Source organism: Odocoileus virginianus, chromosome 6 (genome assembly GCF_023699985.2).
Source record: "Odocoileus virginianus isolate 20LAN1187 ecotype Illinois chromosome 6, Ovbor_1.2, whole genome shotgun sequence".
NCBI classification, from domain to species: Eukaryota; Metazoa; Chordata; class Mammalia; order Artiodactyla; family Cervidae; genus Odocoileus; species Odocoileus virginianus.
The window spans coordinates 66,830,936-66,845,896 of NC_069679.1; the positions used below are offsets into that span (position 1 = coordinate 66,830,936).

Sequence of the window (14,961 nt, forward strand, 5' to 3'; positions counted from 1 at the left end):
GCAAAGTAATGTCTCTGCTTAATAATATGCTGTCTAGGTTGGTCATAACTTTCCTTCCAAGGAGTAAGTGTCTTTTAATTTCATGGCTGCAATCACCATCTGCAGTGATTTTGGAGCCCCCCAAAATAAAGTCTGCCACTGTTTCTACTGTTTCCCCATCTATTTGCCATGAAGTGATGGAACCAGATGCCATGATCTTAGTTTTCTAAATGTTGAGCTTTATGCCAACTTTTTCACTCTCCTCTTTCACTTTCATCAAGAGGCTTTTTAGTTCCTCTTCACTTTCTGCCATGAGGGTGGTGTCATCTACATATCTGAGGTTATTGATATTTCTCCCAGCAATCTTAATTCAGCTTGTGCTTCTTCCAGCCCAGCGTTTCTCATGATGTACTCTGCATAGAAGTTAAATAAGCAGGGTGACCATATACAGCCTTGACGTACTCCTTTTCCTATTTGGAACCAGTCTGTTGTTCCATGTCCAGTTCCAACTGTTGCTTCCTGACCTGCATATAGTTTTCTCAAGAGGCAGGTCAGGTGGTCTGATATTCCCATCTCTTTCAGAATTTTCCATGGTTTAGTGGGGGAAATTCCTATTTCCGTTGATTACATGGTTTGCCTATGGAGTTCATTCTGAAATGTTTCCTCGGCAGCCCAATACTGAAGACTGCCCACATGTTAAGATACATATGACTGTTCAGGGGGAAATGATTTGGTGATGTATATCTCTTGGGCCCTTATTTTTATTAGACTGAGTTCACTGACCTTTGATTCAACAAACATTTGTTGAGCTCTTTGTGTAGCCAAGTCTCCAGTTGTCAGTAGCGGTGTACTGTGATAAGTCCCATGAAAGTGAAAAGTGTCAGTCGCTCAGTTGTATCCAGCTCTTTGTGATTCCATGGACTGCAGCCTGCCAGGCTCTACTGTCCATGGGATTTCCCAGGCAAGGATACTGGAGTGGGTAGCCATTCCCTTCTCCAGGGGAATATTTTTGACCCAGGGATGGAACCCAAGTCTTCTGCATTGTAGGCAGATTCTTTATCACTGAGACACCAGCATTCATTGAGCATTCAGAGATAGCGAAGTCTGGGATTGTTAGTAGCAGTGTACTGTGATAAGCCCCATAGCACTGTGTTACAGAAGAGGCAGGTACAAAAAGGAAAGATAATAAATAGCCTGGGTTGGAAAAAGTGGTCTTTGAACAGTGTCACAAAACAGTAGAAATGGGTGAATGAACAATCAAATTATCAACAATGCAAGTTAATAGCATTTGAATCGAGACTGCACTGTGGCAAACTCTGGGACAAATTATCCTCATGAATGAGGACTGATTGCATAACCATAGTAATGAAAAGTGTTTTCTTCTTTTGACAGTAATTAAACTGTCATTTAATTGCTTTCTTCTGTTGACTCAAATTAAATTTGCTTAATTATTACAGGCTTTATTCTGGTAAATAAAAACATGGTAAATCATCAAATTTTTTATTTGTCATTGACAGTTCAATATAAATTAAGTAAAATATTAATTCAGTTCTGTACTATTATCAAAAGTTTTCCAATTTTTCCATAAAATGACCATATCTATAGTTTAATGGTCAAAACAAGTTCAACAAAAGATTATTTACAAATATGAGAAGACTATGGTCCTATAACTCTTTTCTCCACCAAAGTGATCATGTAATTATTAGTCCAAGAAAATCACAAACTCTACTAAAAGAATGTACTCCAAACAAGTGATGGAACATGTTTGTGTTCCAGTTTCTCAGACTTCCATTACTTTGGATAAACATTCTTCAAGTAAACTATACAGCAGGCATTTTAATCTTGTCATGGTAATATAAGGAAATGCCCTGAACAAGTTTTAAAATGACCATAATTACCAATACCAGTCCTTAAGATAATTTTGCTGAATAAAGAATTGGAGGGGTTGGGGGACTGTTTTTGCTTTTTCTGCCACATGGGTTGATGGGTGCTTGTTAAAACAGTGCCTTATCATGCTTGAACACAGGGTAGTCACCCTCAATTCTTCTATTGCTGGATTTTACCATCTTTAGCTGTGCATTAAAAAAAAAAAAAAAAAAAACCTCCCTTCTCTAGCCCCTTCATTGCCTTTGCGTGCATTATCTTCCAGGATTTTTCTCTTTTTTGGACTTCTTCCCTGCTACCTATGTGCTTCTTGGTGGGTAGTTATCAGCATAGACAGAGTTCATTTCCTATTTGTATCAAAGACTGAATGACACAGGTCTGCTCTGTCTCTGATTATTTATCTGCACTAGGGTCCAGTTTAATACTGTTCCTTTCTGACTATTTTGATACTCCCAACTGCTTAAAGACACAAGAACACACACAAAGATATACTCAGGGACAATCATTAAATAGCCTTCCTCTTCTGGTTTTCTAAGAGAAACTAAGGCACAAAGAGGAAGCCTCCATGAATTAGGGTAAGTGAAGTCAAGTGGGCTATCTTTTCAAACTGCCTTTTCCACCACCTTCTTGCTGATTTGAAAAACAGCAGAAAAATGAATGACAGTTTAAATTTGATGTTTATTTCTGCCTTTCCGCAAATCTCTGTGGAAATCCAGTAAACTCCACCTTCCTAGAAAAGGAAGTTCTTCTGTGGTCTAGGCATGGGAAAGTGTTTTAGCAGCAGTGGCTTTAGGTTGTCAGAGATAAAGCCATGCCACAATCCAGATTCAGTGAAGAGCTGAGAGAATTCAGGTGTTGGTGCCATGGTGGTTTTCTTAAGAGAAGAAGGACAAACCCTGCTCTTGAGCCAAGCCACTGGGACTCCTGGAGTTTAGCTGAGGCTAAATCATGCCTCCCCTTGAAGGTTGTTTGGTTCAGAAGAACTACATTGTGGACAGAGAGGACAGAAATGAATCCAAAGTGCCATCAATCAACCCCTGCCGCAGCTTAGGTTCCCCTGGGTAAGAGGCTTCAGAAGGGAAAGATGAGTTTGGAGGTCAACTGAGGGTCTACTTAGCCTATATTATCTCTAATAACGGGCAGTAATAGGAGCAAAGTAACCGGGACAAATGCAAGGTGTTTGGATGAATCCGGCAGTGTACACTGGGCTTTCATCAGGCATCAAGCAGGCAAGGTCGGAAGGTCTGCTTTGTGCTCCAGGTTCTGGCCATCCTGAAGGAGAATCATTTTGGCAGGGAGTGCTGAGTAGTCTGCTTCAGGCTTCTCTTGGGTCCAGCTGCCATCATCAGTCAGTCCACAGGGATGCCTAGCAGGTCACAGCTGACATCCCACAGCCGCCTTGCTACCGTCTCATTACGAGCCTGTGCAGAGACCCATGTCACCTGGCAGTCACTGGAAGGGAAAGGAGAGGCTGAGAACACGGGGTTAAGAATGCAGTCTGCCCTCCGCCTGGCATAAAGAACACAACAGAAAAATAACCCAGGGATGACATGTGCTCTGGGTGCTTCACAGGACCAGTGTCTGCCTTATCTCTTCATTCTCCAGTCTTTATCCCAGAGAAAAATGGGGTCAGAACCATTTTGGAGCTCACTAGACCGCCTGGGATCAGAATGTTTGTTTGATATATAATACATATCATTTAGTCTTTATATCCCCCTTGTGTGTGTGTGTGTATATGTAAATATTTATTTATAATATCAGTGCCTGGCTGATACCTGTGTATGTGCATCTGGTTCAAATATGTCTGAAAGGTCAACTCTGTAAGATGTTGGATGGTGTCATGTGGCTGAGATACTACATTGCTCATAGATGCTTGGAGTGATTAAAAAAGTGCTTCTTCTTTCTGCAGTGTACCTACAGTTATAACTGTTTTTCAACTCAAAGAACAAGTAAAGTCAGCTTCATAACCAACAAAAGAAGGAAAAGATGATAGGAGAAAAGAAATGGTAACAAGGAGACTTCCCTGGTGGTTCAGTGGTTAAGACACTGTCTTCCAACGAGGTGCAGGTTTGACCCCTGGTTGGAGAGTTAAGATCCCACACGCCTCATTGCCAAAAAAACCAAAACAAAAACAGAAGCAATATTGGAACAAATTCAAAATGACTGTTAAAATGGTCTACATTAAAAAAATATCGTAAAAAAAGAAATGGTAATAAGGTCCCATCTGTTTCATATACCTTCTCTTCACTGTTGTAATTTCGATTATTTTAAGTCCCCATTAAATACAGGACAGATATCCAAACTCTTTACTGCCCAGAAAAGTGTCTCAAGAATAATTCTTTTACTCATTTTTGTATTCTCTGCATCTAGTACACAGCAGGGATTCAGTGAAGGGTTATTTTTTAATGATTGAGTAAAGGGAATCACAATCTTTGAAGTCATGTGAGAAACAATTTAAAAAAAATTTTTTTTTCATTTATTTTTATTAGTTGGAGGCTAATTACTTCACAACATTGCAGTGGGTTTTGTCATACATTGACATGAATTAGCCATGGAGTTACATGTATTCCCCATCCCGATTCCCCCCTCCCACCTCCCTCTCCACCCGATTCCTCTGGGTCTTCCCAGTGCACCAGGCTTGAGCACTTGTCTCATGCATCCAGCCTGGGCTGCTGATCTGGAGAAACAATTTTTAAGACTACCATTTTGGGGGCTCCCCTGGTGGATACACAGTAAAGGATCTGGTCTGCCAATGCAGGAGACACAGGTTCAATCCCTGGTCTGGGAAGATTCCACATGCTTCGGGGCAACTAACACCATTCATCACAACTATTGAGCCTGTGCTCTAGAGCCCAGGAACCTCGACTATTTTGAGCCCACTTGCCGAAACTGCTGAAGCCCGCTTGCCCCTGAGCCTGCAGACTCCGCAGCAAGAGAAGCCACTGCAAAGAGAAGCCCACGCATCGCAAGTAGAGAGTGGCCCCAGCTCGCTGAAACTAGAGAAAAGCCCTTGAAGCACAGCCTAAAATAAATAAAATTACTAAAAAAAACAAAAAACAACACTATACTATTTCAGGGCTTTCCTAGTGGTCCCGTGGTTAAGAATCTGCCTGCCAACGGAGGTGACATGAGTTCTATCCCTGGTCCAGGAAAATCCCACTTGCTCCAGAGCAACTAAGCCCATGCTTCACAACTACCAAAGACCCCATGCCTGGAGCCTGGGCTCCACAACAATGAGAAGCCCAGGCTTCGCAGTGAAGAGTAGCCCTTACTTGCCGCAACTAGAGAAAGCCTGTACATAGCAAAGAAGACCCAGTGCAGCGGCCCCCCTGAAATAAATAAATAATTTTTTTTTTAAGGGTATAGTGTATCAGACAAATCCAAATAATTTCCCATAGGCAATAAACTTCCATCCTCAAGAACAGACACATTCGTACCTGAAGTGGCTTCCGCTGAGAGCCTCCAGGCCCTCCGTTAAGGCACAGTACAGGCTGGTCTGCGCTCCCTGATGAGGGGTCTTGATGAGGAAGGAGAAAAGCCACCATATCCATCTCATGAGGGCGGAGTGCCGAACCAGCTCAGAGCTGACTGTGCCAGGATGCAGAGAGTACACCGTGACGCCAGAGCCGGATGCTAGCGGGCCGGGTAGAAAGAGGAAGAAGGCCTTGACGCTGCCGAGTGGCCAAAGAGGGCAGGAGACATGAGCCAACATTTGCCCGCTGTGGACTCTGTTCTGATGCTGTCACAAGCACTCCTCGCGGTAATGTACACCTTCACTTCACAGATTACGATTCAGGCTCAGCATGGCTATTAACTGTTAGGAAGCAGCAGAGCCAGGACCAGCTCAGAAGCACTTGACCTTGTTGATCACTGCCTTTCTAAAGCTGCCTTTTCACTGATGGTGGTAAATCTCCGGTACTAAATGGAAAGATCTCTAAAGTACTGTGTTAGGATTTCAGTTCCTTATGTATGGTATACACACAGTTAAATGCACAAGAAAACAATTGGAGAGGTGCACATCAAGTTTTTGACAGTGGTTTCTTAGGGCGGGCAGGGGGAAGCAGAAGAGGGACAGAGAATACGTGAAGGGGGTTTTTCATTTCTAACTCTGTATACTTCCATATTATTGGAAGTTTTCACAGTGAGAATTATTCACGCATTACTAGATTCATTTTACATGGGACAGCTGAATAAAAACTTGCTAATTATATCTCTTTCCTGTTGGATGTGAACCATTCCATCCCCAGCCTCTAATCCAGTGTGTAGAATAACATGGGCCCTGAATACGTGGCTATTGAATGGCTGAATAAATGACTCTTCCATCATGCCCAGGTTTCTTTCTTTGCATCATGGCTTATTTCCCACCCAATCCTCATCCATCAGGTTTCCTTTCTTGTGTATCCTCTGCTCTTGTCTGATCCTCACAGCTGGACCCATATCTCCACTTCTATGCCTCCCGAGAACCCTGACCAACTTTTGGTTGATTTTTACCACCCAGTTCCCCTGATCCATTGACAGCTGATAAAGGATATCATGCCCAAGACATAGACTTTCCTCCCCATCTCACAGCTGTTCATGTGGTTTGACACTCCTGTTCCAGCGCTGGAGTGCCTGTGTCTGATTCCTTCTGCCTGATCTGCCTGTCTCAAGTCTAAGCACTTCTAATTGTCCACGTTGGATTTCCTTACTCTTTATTGGAAATCCAGAGTAGACTATGCTAAGGACCTCTGTTTGTGTCTGGAGACTCCCTTCCTCAAGCATACATTTCCCTTTTATTTGACCCTTTGCTGTTAGGGAAATCCCCTCACCCTCTATAGTCCCAGGAGCTGTTTTATCGTAGTGTTTGTAGCCAGTGCCGTTTTGGTCCCTCCATTCTAAGTCAAAAAAAGTCAAAAACCTTCCTTGACTTGCTCATGAGGCTTGAATTAATCATAACAATAACCCATGAAGCAATCCCACTTTACATATGAGCAATTAAGTCTTGTAAAGTTAAGCAACTTATTGCAGGTTATGCAGCAAGTAAATGCCAAAGTCAAGCTTTCAGAACTCCCCCATCACCTCCAACATTCATTTGTGGGCTATTTAGTAAAACTATACCCAAGCAGAGCCATGAAAGCAGATGCTGTCCACCAGATGGGCTCCAGAAAACAGCTCTGATTCCTGAGACTTTTAGCTACTTCCCATTGACTCCTGTCTCCATACTCACTTCTTTTAAGCTTACCTTTTAGCCTCCGGGCCAGTTCCTGGGTGAAGAGAATGTTGGCTAATTTGCTGTGACAGTAGGCCAAACCTGATTGATAGAACTTCTCGCCCTGCAGGTTATGGAAGTGGATCCTTCCCAGGTGATGTGCTAAGGAAGACACATTCACCACCCTTGATGGTGCTGATTCTTTCAGCTTTTCTAGCAACAGATGGGTCAGGAGGAAGTGACCTATGAGAAAAAGAATTAATAGATTTCAGGGCCAATGTGGGGGGAAAGGGAGTAGAGGTGAGCCAGGCTCCGCTAAGGGAGACAGAGAATCCAATAATAAAGCTTTTTGCTTCATTAATTCATTATCAACTACAGAACAAGTTCAATGAGAGTTTAGGGACATAGGAGTGCCAAAGACATGAGACATCCTTTTATGATGGAGGTCTAGATTATGTGAATATGAATTCTCCAGGCCAGGATACTGGAGTGGGTAGCAGTTCCCTTTTCCAGGGGATCTTCCCAACCCAGGGATCAAACCCAGGTCTCCTGCATCGCAGGCAGAGTCTTTACCAGCTGAGCTACCAGGGAAGCCCTCATGAATATGAAGTCATACCTTATTCCAACTTTGAATAACATCACTGTTGCAGGGAGGAAGCCAATTCTGACCCCAGGATAGAACTGTTTCTTTGACTTGCTTTTTGCTGCTTTTGTTATTAAAATCATACAGAATGGTTTGCCTCAGAGAATCCTGCCCCTCTGTCTGGCTGTTAAACTAAAAGTGCCTTTGTTCAGAACCCTGTCCACCTGTGGATGGCAGGAAGGGAGAAATTAACACATCCCATGCCTGAGGCTTGCCATTCCAGCAGATGTTTGCAAGATTAATGGTCTTTTTACTTTGCTTCCTTACCTATCCCCATCTCTGATCTATAATAGAACCTGGCATCCAGACCCTGATAAGATGGTTACTTTGAGGTGCTAGCCTGCCATCTTCTCAGTCTGCCTGCTCCCTGATTAAAGTCTCTTCCTTGCCTCAACACCTCGCCTCTCGAATTCATTGGCCTGTCGTGCAGTGAGCAGAGTAAGCCTGGACTAGGTAACAACTGTTTAAGAGCCGATGGCCTCCATTTGATGCCTGCCACAAAGGTGGCTACAAAGAAAGCGACATAGCACCCACTCCAATTAGGTTAAGTTAAACTGAATGTGAAGCACAGATTAAAAAATGGGGGGAACCTCAAGGGAGCCTGAGCTTTCTGGCAGGACCACACTAGTTATTAAATTAATATATTTATGGTCTGTTATGGAAAAGACTCTTGAGAGTCCCTTGGACTGCAAGGAGATCTAACCAGTTCATCCTAAAGGAGACCAGCTCTGGGTGTTCATTGGAAGGACTGATGCTGAAGCTGAAACTCTAATCCTTTGGCCACCTCATGCGAAGAGTTGACTCACTGGAAAAGACCCTGATGCTGGGAGGGATTGGGGGCAGGAGGAGAAGGGGACAACAGAGGATGAGATGGCTGGATGGCATCAACAACTTGATGGACGTGAGTTTGAGTAAACTCCGGGAGTTGGTGATGGACAGGGAGGCCTGGTGTGCTGTGATTCATGGGGTTGCAAAGAGTCAGACACGACAGAGCGACTGAACTGAACTGATGGCCCAGAGGTCCATTCACACCACAAAGAAGGCGCCGTATGACCCTAAGTTTTCCAATGAGAATTTAAGTTTCCCTTTAGCTTTGTGATGAGATAAGATTTCTTACCTAAGTGGTTGACTCCTATATGCATCTCAAAGCCATCTGCTGTTTTGGAGTAGGGACACATCATCACTCCTGCGTTGTTGATCAAAATGTGGAGATGCTTTTCCTCTGCAGGGAAGAGGAGAAGGAGAGTGCACGTGGCCAGCCACGCCTGTTGCATCTTCGAAATCGGCCCCACACCCATGCTTTGAAAAGGGGGATGCAGGGCTTCAATCTTTCCTCCATTTTCCCTTCATATTTATTTTGTATTGTTTTTCATTTTAAGATGCTAGCTGAATCCTACATATTCTTACTACAGGGAAAATTCCACATGACATGACCAAATGGCCTTTCCAATCTTTCCAATTCAGGACCTACTGACTCACTGCTTTTGAGAAGTGTTCTATCTCTCCCAATAGAAAGACTTCCCCAGCTGAATGAGAAATTCCAAAACAAGAGAAAAACGGGATGTTTGGTATGCCTCCCTGCCACTCAGTTTCAGGCCCCCAAAGAAACACTGGTTTTACCTCTGTTTCAATTGCCAACTCTCTTATGATTTCTTTTTTCATATCATTTGTAATTTTTGTCTAAAAGCATGTATCAGTGGAAGCTGTTTTCCCTGGGAGGCCTAGATCCTTGGGTTATGAGGGAAAAAGTCTACAGAGCACTCTTGGACTTGCTTTTGATGTGACACTACAGGATTTTATGTTAATTTCTCAGCTTAAGTTTCTTGCATAGTTAGTGATGTGAATGCCTCCCCCATAAATGTCAGCCTAAAGTTCTAATTTCTTGCAGATGACTTTTTATTCATCCACCTCCTAGAGAGATGATAGGCTTCTTTGTCATATCCTTGAGCAGCTGGCCTGGGTTTTTTTTTTTTTAAGCCCCTGTACCATGGACCAGATGTCTTTTTGTGGATCCCAGCCTGACGTGGAGCCTCAAGTACAGCAACCCAGCCCTCAAAATCCTGAGGCCTCATCTCTTATCTCTATATGGATATTTGGACTCCAGACCATATGGAGTTCTAGTACACATATGAGATTTTTGGCTTTAGTTCTTATGCACTACTATGACATTTTTGGGTGAATTTTATTTATTTATTTATTTTTGGCTCTGCTGGGTCTTCGTTGTTGCGTGTAGGCTTTCTCTAGTTGTGGCAAGAGGGGGCTACTCTCTGGTTGTGGAGTATGAGCTCTAGGTAGGTATGGCTCACAGGCTTAGTTGCTCCGAGGCATGCAGGATCCTCCTGGACCAGGGATCGAACCTGCGTCCCCTGCAATGGCAGGTTGATTCCTAATCACTGGACCACTGCGGAAGTCTGCTATGACTTTTTGAAGTCACTTTTTTTTCTGCCTCTTGAGGATTTCCCTTTGTTACTAAGGAGTTCCGTTATGAATCTAAAAGGTTTTGTTTGTATCTTGTCTGGCATTTCTAGATGTCAGAGAGGGAGAGGAATCTTTTCCTTTTAGCTAAGTCTTCCATGTTGATTGCAAGACCCACAGCATAGTCCCTAGTTGGACACTTACCTTCTAAAAAGCGCTTAGCAAAGGCTCGAATAGATTTAGTATCAGCCAAGTCCAGTTTCCGCACCAACACTTGTTGGTTCCCTGTCATCATCTGGATTTCTCTGGCCACCAACTCCGCCTTTTGCACGTCCCGGCAAGCTAAATACACACGAGCTCCTGTCAACCAACATATAAGAGAGATAAACTGTTGGCTTTGTTTTTGAGTGAGCATCAAAGACTTAATTCTAATGTTAAATATTATTTTCTACTGTTTGTTTCTAAAGAGGGACTACCCCTACTTCACAAAGAGGTATCTGATGAATAAATCAGGAAAGAAAAATAAATCAACACTTTTCATTATGTCCATTATATGTAGAACATGTACAACATTCAGACCAGCAGATCAGTGGGGCCCTTCAAATGTTCTTGTATTCCAAGCCTGGGAGGAAATAATGAAAATGGTCATCATGGGAAAGGATAAAATAGCAGTAGCAAGCAGGAGACCTAAATAGAAGTTTCTCCAAAGAAGACAGAGGGCCAACAGGCACATGAAAAGATGTTCAACATTGTTAACTATTAGAGATGCAAATCAAAACTACAATGAGATATCATCTCATACCAGTCAGGATGGACATTACTAAAAGTCTACAAATAACAAAAGCTGGAGAGTGTGTGGAGAAAGGGTAACACTTCTATGCTGTTGGTGGGAATATAAGTTGGTATAGCCACTATAGAAAATAGTCCTCAGAAAACTAAAAAATAGAATTATCATATGAACCAGAAATCTACTCCTAGGCATATATTTTGACAAAACTATAAGCCCAAAAGATACATGCACCTTTATTTCATAGCAGCACTATCCACAAAAGCCAAGACAAGGAAAAACCCAAATGTCCACTGAGAGATGAATGGATAAAAAAGATACGGTACATATATACAATGGAATTCTACTCAGCCAAAAAAAGAATGAAATAATGCCATTTGCAGGAACATGGATGGAACTAGAGATTATCATACTAAGTGAAGTTAAGTCAGAAAGGGAAAGACAAATACGATATGATATCGTATTTGCAGAGTACATGTAGAGTCTAAAATATGACACAAATGAAGCTATCTGCAAAACAGAAACAGTCTCACAGACACAGAGAACAGACTTGTAGTTGCCAAGGCAGAAAAGGGAGGAGGTTGCATGGATTGGGAGTTAGGGGTTGGCAGATGAAAATTATTACATATAGAATGGATAAACAACAAGGTCCTACTGTTGAGCACAAGGAACTATATTCAATATCCTGAGATAAACCATAAAGGAAAAGAATATAAAAAAGAATGCATGTATAACTGAATCACCTTGCTGTACACAAAGTGATGAACACAAATAAACACAACATTGTAAAATCAACTATAAGGGTGTTAGTCATTCAGTTGTGTCTGACTCTTTGAGACCTCATGGACTATAGACTGCCAGGCTCCTCTGTCCATGGAATTCTCCAGGCATGAATACTGGAGTGGGTAGCCATCCCCTTCTCCAGGGGATCTTCCTGACCCAGGGACTGAACCTGGGTCTCCTGCATTGCAGGCAGATTCTTTACCACCTGAGCCACCAGGGAAGCCCCAAATCAACTATACTTGACTTAAAAAAAACAACAAACAAACTAGTAGCAGGAGGGAAAGCAGATAGACTTGCCTCTTCGAGCCAGCTCTTTGGCGGTCTCTTTCCCGATGCCTGTGTTGGCTCCAGTGACCACAACCACTTTTCCAGGAAGCTGGACGGTTGATGTACAAACCCCGCTGGACAGCATCTTCCTGCAGACAGAGGAGTTATCAGTTCTTCATTTTCTTTGCCTTAGCCAGAGGTTCCTGCAACAACCCCATATCTACACATCCCAAGGCTGACGGCTGTTTTCATTCCTTCTGCTGTCCTTTTACAGACTGAAGGAAGACTGGAGGAAAGAAAACAAAAGTTTTCTGCTCTTATGACTTTCTTGCTCAAATATTTTCTGCTCTTGCTTAAGGACAGAAATGATTATATTGTAAGGGCAAGTTTAACTTTAGCTCCTTGCAGTACACAAGAACTGGATGAATATTTGAGCTCCTGGTGGAGCTCTTCCTTGGGTTGAGGAAATCACAAGGCTCAGCCTAGAAAAAGAAAGAATTAACTGATGTTAATCGGTCCATAACTGGCACTTTATGGCCTTTATGTTGACTAAAACAGCTTACTCAACAAAAAAAGTTAAAAATTATGAAAGCTTGTCAACCTGGGACAAAATGAAACGAGTCACCCCCGCCCCCCAGCCCCCTACACATGAACACAGTTAAAAATAAGGCAAAGCATGATGTAAATAAGTACAGAGTGGATTCCAGTCCTGGTTTAATCAGTACAAGTCCTTTTTCCTAAGCAATACACTACCTTACTTCTCCAAAGGACTGAATGCATAAACAGGTATTAGATCTTAGAGTGTCCTTTACTCTGCAAAGCCTGGGGACTCAGTTTAAAAGAATCAGTTGACTGGGATATGCATTTTTTAATTTAAATGTTTCATTGAAAATTGGAAAGCACACACTGCTAGCCACTCAAGTTTCTGCTTAGAACAAACAGGCCAATAAGGAAGCAAGGTGCCCACCAGCGGGTATCTTTCTCCTCAGACAATCCTCCCCGCTCAGTTTTCCCCAGTCCATTCCGCTTCTCCTCCAGGAGCACCCACGAGGACCTCAACCCAGCTGTTCCTTCTCCTAACCAGCAGGAAAGAAAGAGGCAACTACGGAAGTCCAGCTCTGGTCCAGCCCCCATGACCTAGCTTGGTAAGTTGGGAACATGACCCTTGGAGTATAACTTTGATTAGAAAAATCTCTTTGAAGTATGAGCAGGATTTTCAGCTCAGTTCAGTCGCTCAGTCGTGTCCGACTGTTTGCGACCCCGTGGACTGCAGCACGCCAGGTTCAACGTTTCACGGAGATTCTGTGTGGATCAGAGGATGTTGTGGCGAAAAAGAAAGAAAAAGCAGCGTATTCATCCGAGTATCGCACTCGTGTGAGCTTCTAGAGGTGGGAGCGCGGCGAGTTCAGAACAACAAAATTGGAGAAGCGGCTCGAACGAGGAGAGGAACGAGGAAGGAAGGGGTGAATGTGTAAGAAACGGCGGAGGGTGATATAGCGCGCCTTCCAGTTACAGTCGGACCTTGGACTGCATCTCTTCTCCCCGCCACCCAATCCCCACCGAGGGAAGGAGTGTTCTCCGCAAGCACAGGTCCACCGTCACTACTGGTGACCTACTCAGAACCAATCAGCAGGCTGCCTGTCCGGCAACTCGCTGCTGATTCTCTGGGGCACGAAGCCAGCCATTGGCTGATACAGCACCTGGTGAAGAGACCACGACCCTCAACCTCTCCTCCTCACCCCCAAACCCCAGGGCAAGGCTCGGGACCGCCCTCCCCCACGCCGTCCCACCCCATACTTCTGCTGCTAAGGCAGGTTAGAAGACAAGAGTGATGAAACCCTTTCATTTCTCTCCTTTACTATATCTGCCCAGAGGAAAAGCCAGTCCAACAGCGACAAGAGAGCAAGCAGTGGGGGTGCAGATGTCATGACTGGCATCGAGGGAACAAAGCGGGGTGCTCCGGACTGCAGCCTCTTCCCACGACCTGGGAGTCTCTTGATCTCGCCCTCCTCTCCCTGGGCAGCTGGACCTCCTCCGACCCACCGAACATCCCTTACCTGGAGCCCCGCAGGGAGTCTTCCTGTCCTCCTTTTGAAGCTCAGAGCTTCGATGAGGATGTATGTCTCCCCCCGCCCCGCGCCCCGCAGATTTCTCTAAGAGGAAGGCAGTACATTTGCACAGACCTGATTTGGGGTGCAGCGATGTACAAGAGAAAGGGGAAAAGAAGGAGCAGGAGCAGGACCCAAAGCATCTCGCCGGGAAGCAGGTGCGGCTGCCGGAGCAGCAGCGAGACGCCGCAGCTGTGCTCACCGACTGCGGCCTCGCCTCCAAGACACGCCTTGGGAAACTACGACAGCGCGGGGAGCAGAGCCTTCTGGGAAATGTAGTCCGAAGCTTGGCATGTGCACTCCTAGTTCCCAGACGCCGAGAGAAGCTGAATCTTGCCCCAGATACGCAAGGACTCCCCAACCGGCTAGGATGTAGGACATTTGGGGTCACCCAACCAGCTCTCCCGTGGCCCCTCTGGCCGCCGTGAAATCTCCCCAGTCCTCTCTGCCCTGGTGCCCAAGTCCAGACCCTGTTCAGGTTTCCCTAATTATGGTTAGTCGGTTACCGCATGTTTCTTCTAGAGGTCAAATATTGGCGTCAGGAAAATGTTCCAACGCTGATTACACGCGAGAGGAGCGGTTGGAGTCTGGCAGTTGGGGGCGGGGGTCGGGGGGCGGAGAGAGGAGAAATTCTTTAGGGATTCCTTCACCCAAAGGAGCAGAAGCAATCCGTCCCCGAAGACATTACAGGAGAATCACTTCGTGTCTTTTGAATTATTTTATTCAATAAAATAAAAACATATCATGAAATACAAAGTATAATTTTCCTGGTGTTTGAGTGTTAACTGAAGATAGAATATAGTTTTCTTGAAGACTTGGGTTAGTTATTTTAACTCCCAGAGTAGCAGTGGATTTCTCAGATTAGCACAGTTGGTTTTGCCTACTCGGGAAAGTATTTAATCCTGTC

At 44.2% G+C, this 14,961-nt stretch overlaps 1 protein-coding gene across 6 annotated transcripts; it reads right to left on the reverse strand.

The window, feature by feature from the left end:
- Positions 1–1,463: 1,463 nt before the first annotated feature.
- On the reverse strand, positions 1,464–14,641 carry RDH11 (retinol dehydrogenase 11). Of its 6 annotated transcripts, none has more exons than XM_020889765.2 (7): positions 14,561–14,641; positions 11,977–12,095; positions 10,314–10,469; positions 8,812–8,916; positions 7,085–7,294; positions 5,301–5,496; positions 1,464–3,315 (listed from the first exon to the last, which is right to left on the reverse strand). In XM_020889765.2, exons 1-7 carry the CDS (start codon positions 14,563–14,565, stop codon positions 3,213–3,215), a joined length of 894 nt encoding a protein of 297 aa, XP_020745424.2. In that variant the 5' UTR covers positions 14,566–14,641; the 3' UTR covers positions 1,464–3,212. The 6 variants fall into 6 exon arrangements, with proteins under 6 accessions (XP_020745424.2, XP_020745422.2, XP_070325632.1 ...); XM_020889763.2 differs by lacking the exon at positions 14,561–14,641 and adding an exon at positions 14,130–14,539; XM_070469531.1 differs by lacking the exon at positions 14,561–14,641 and adding an exon at positions 12,914–13,480.
- Positions 14,642–14,961: the final 320 nt, after the last annotated feature.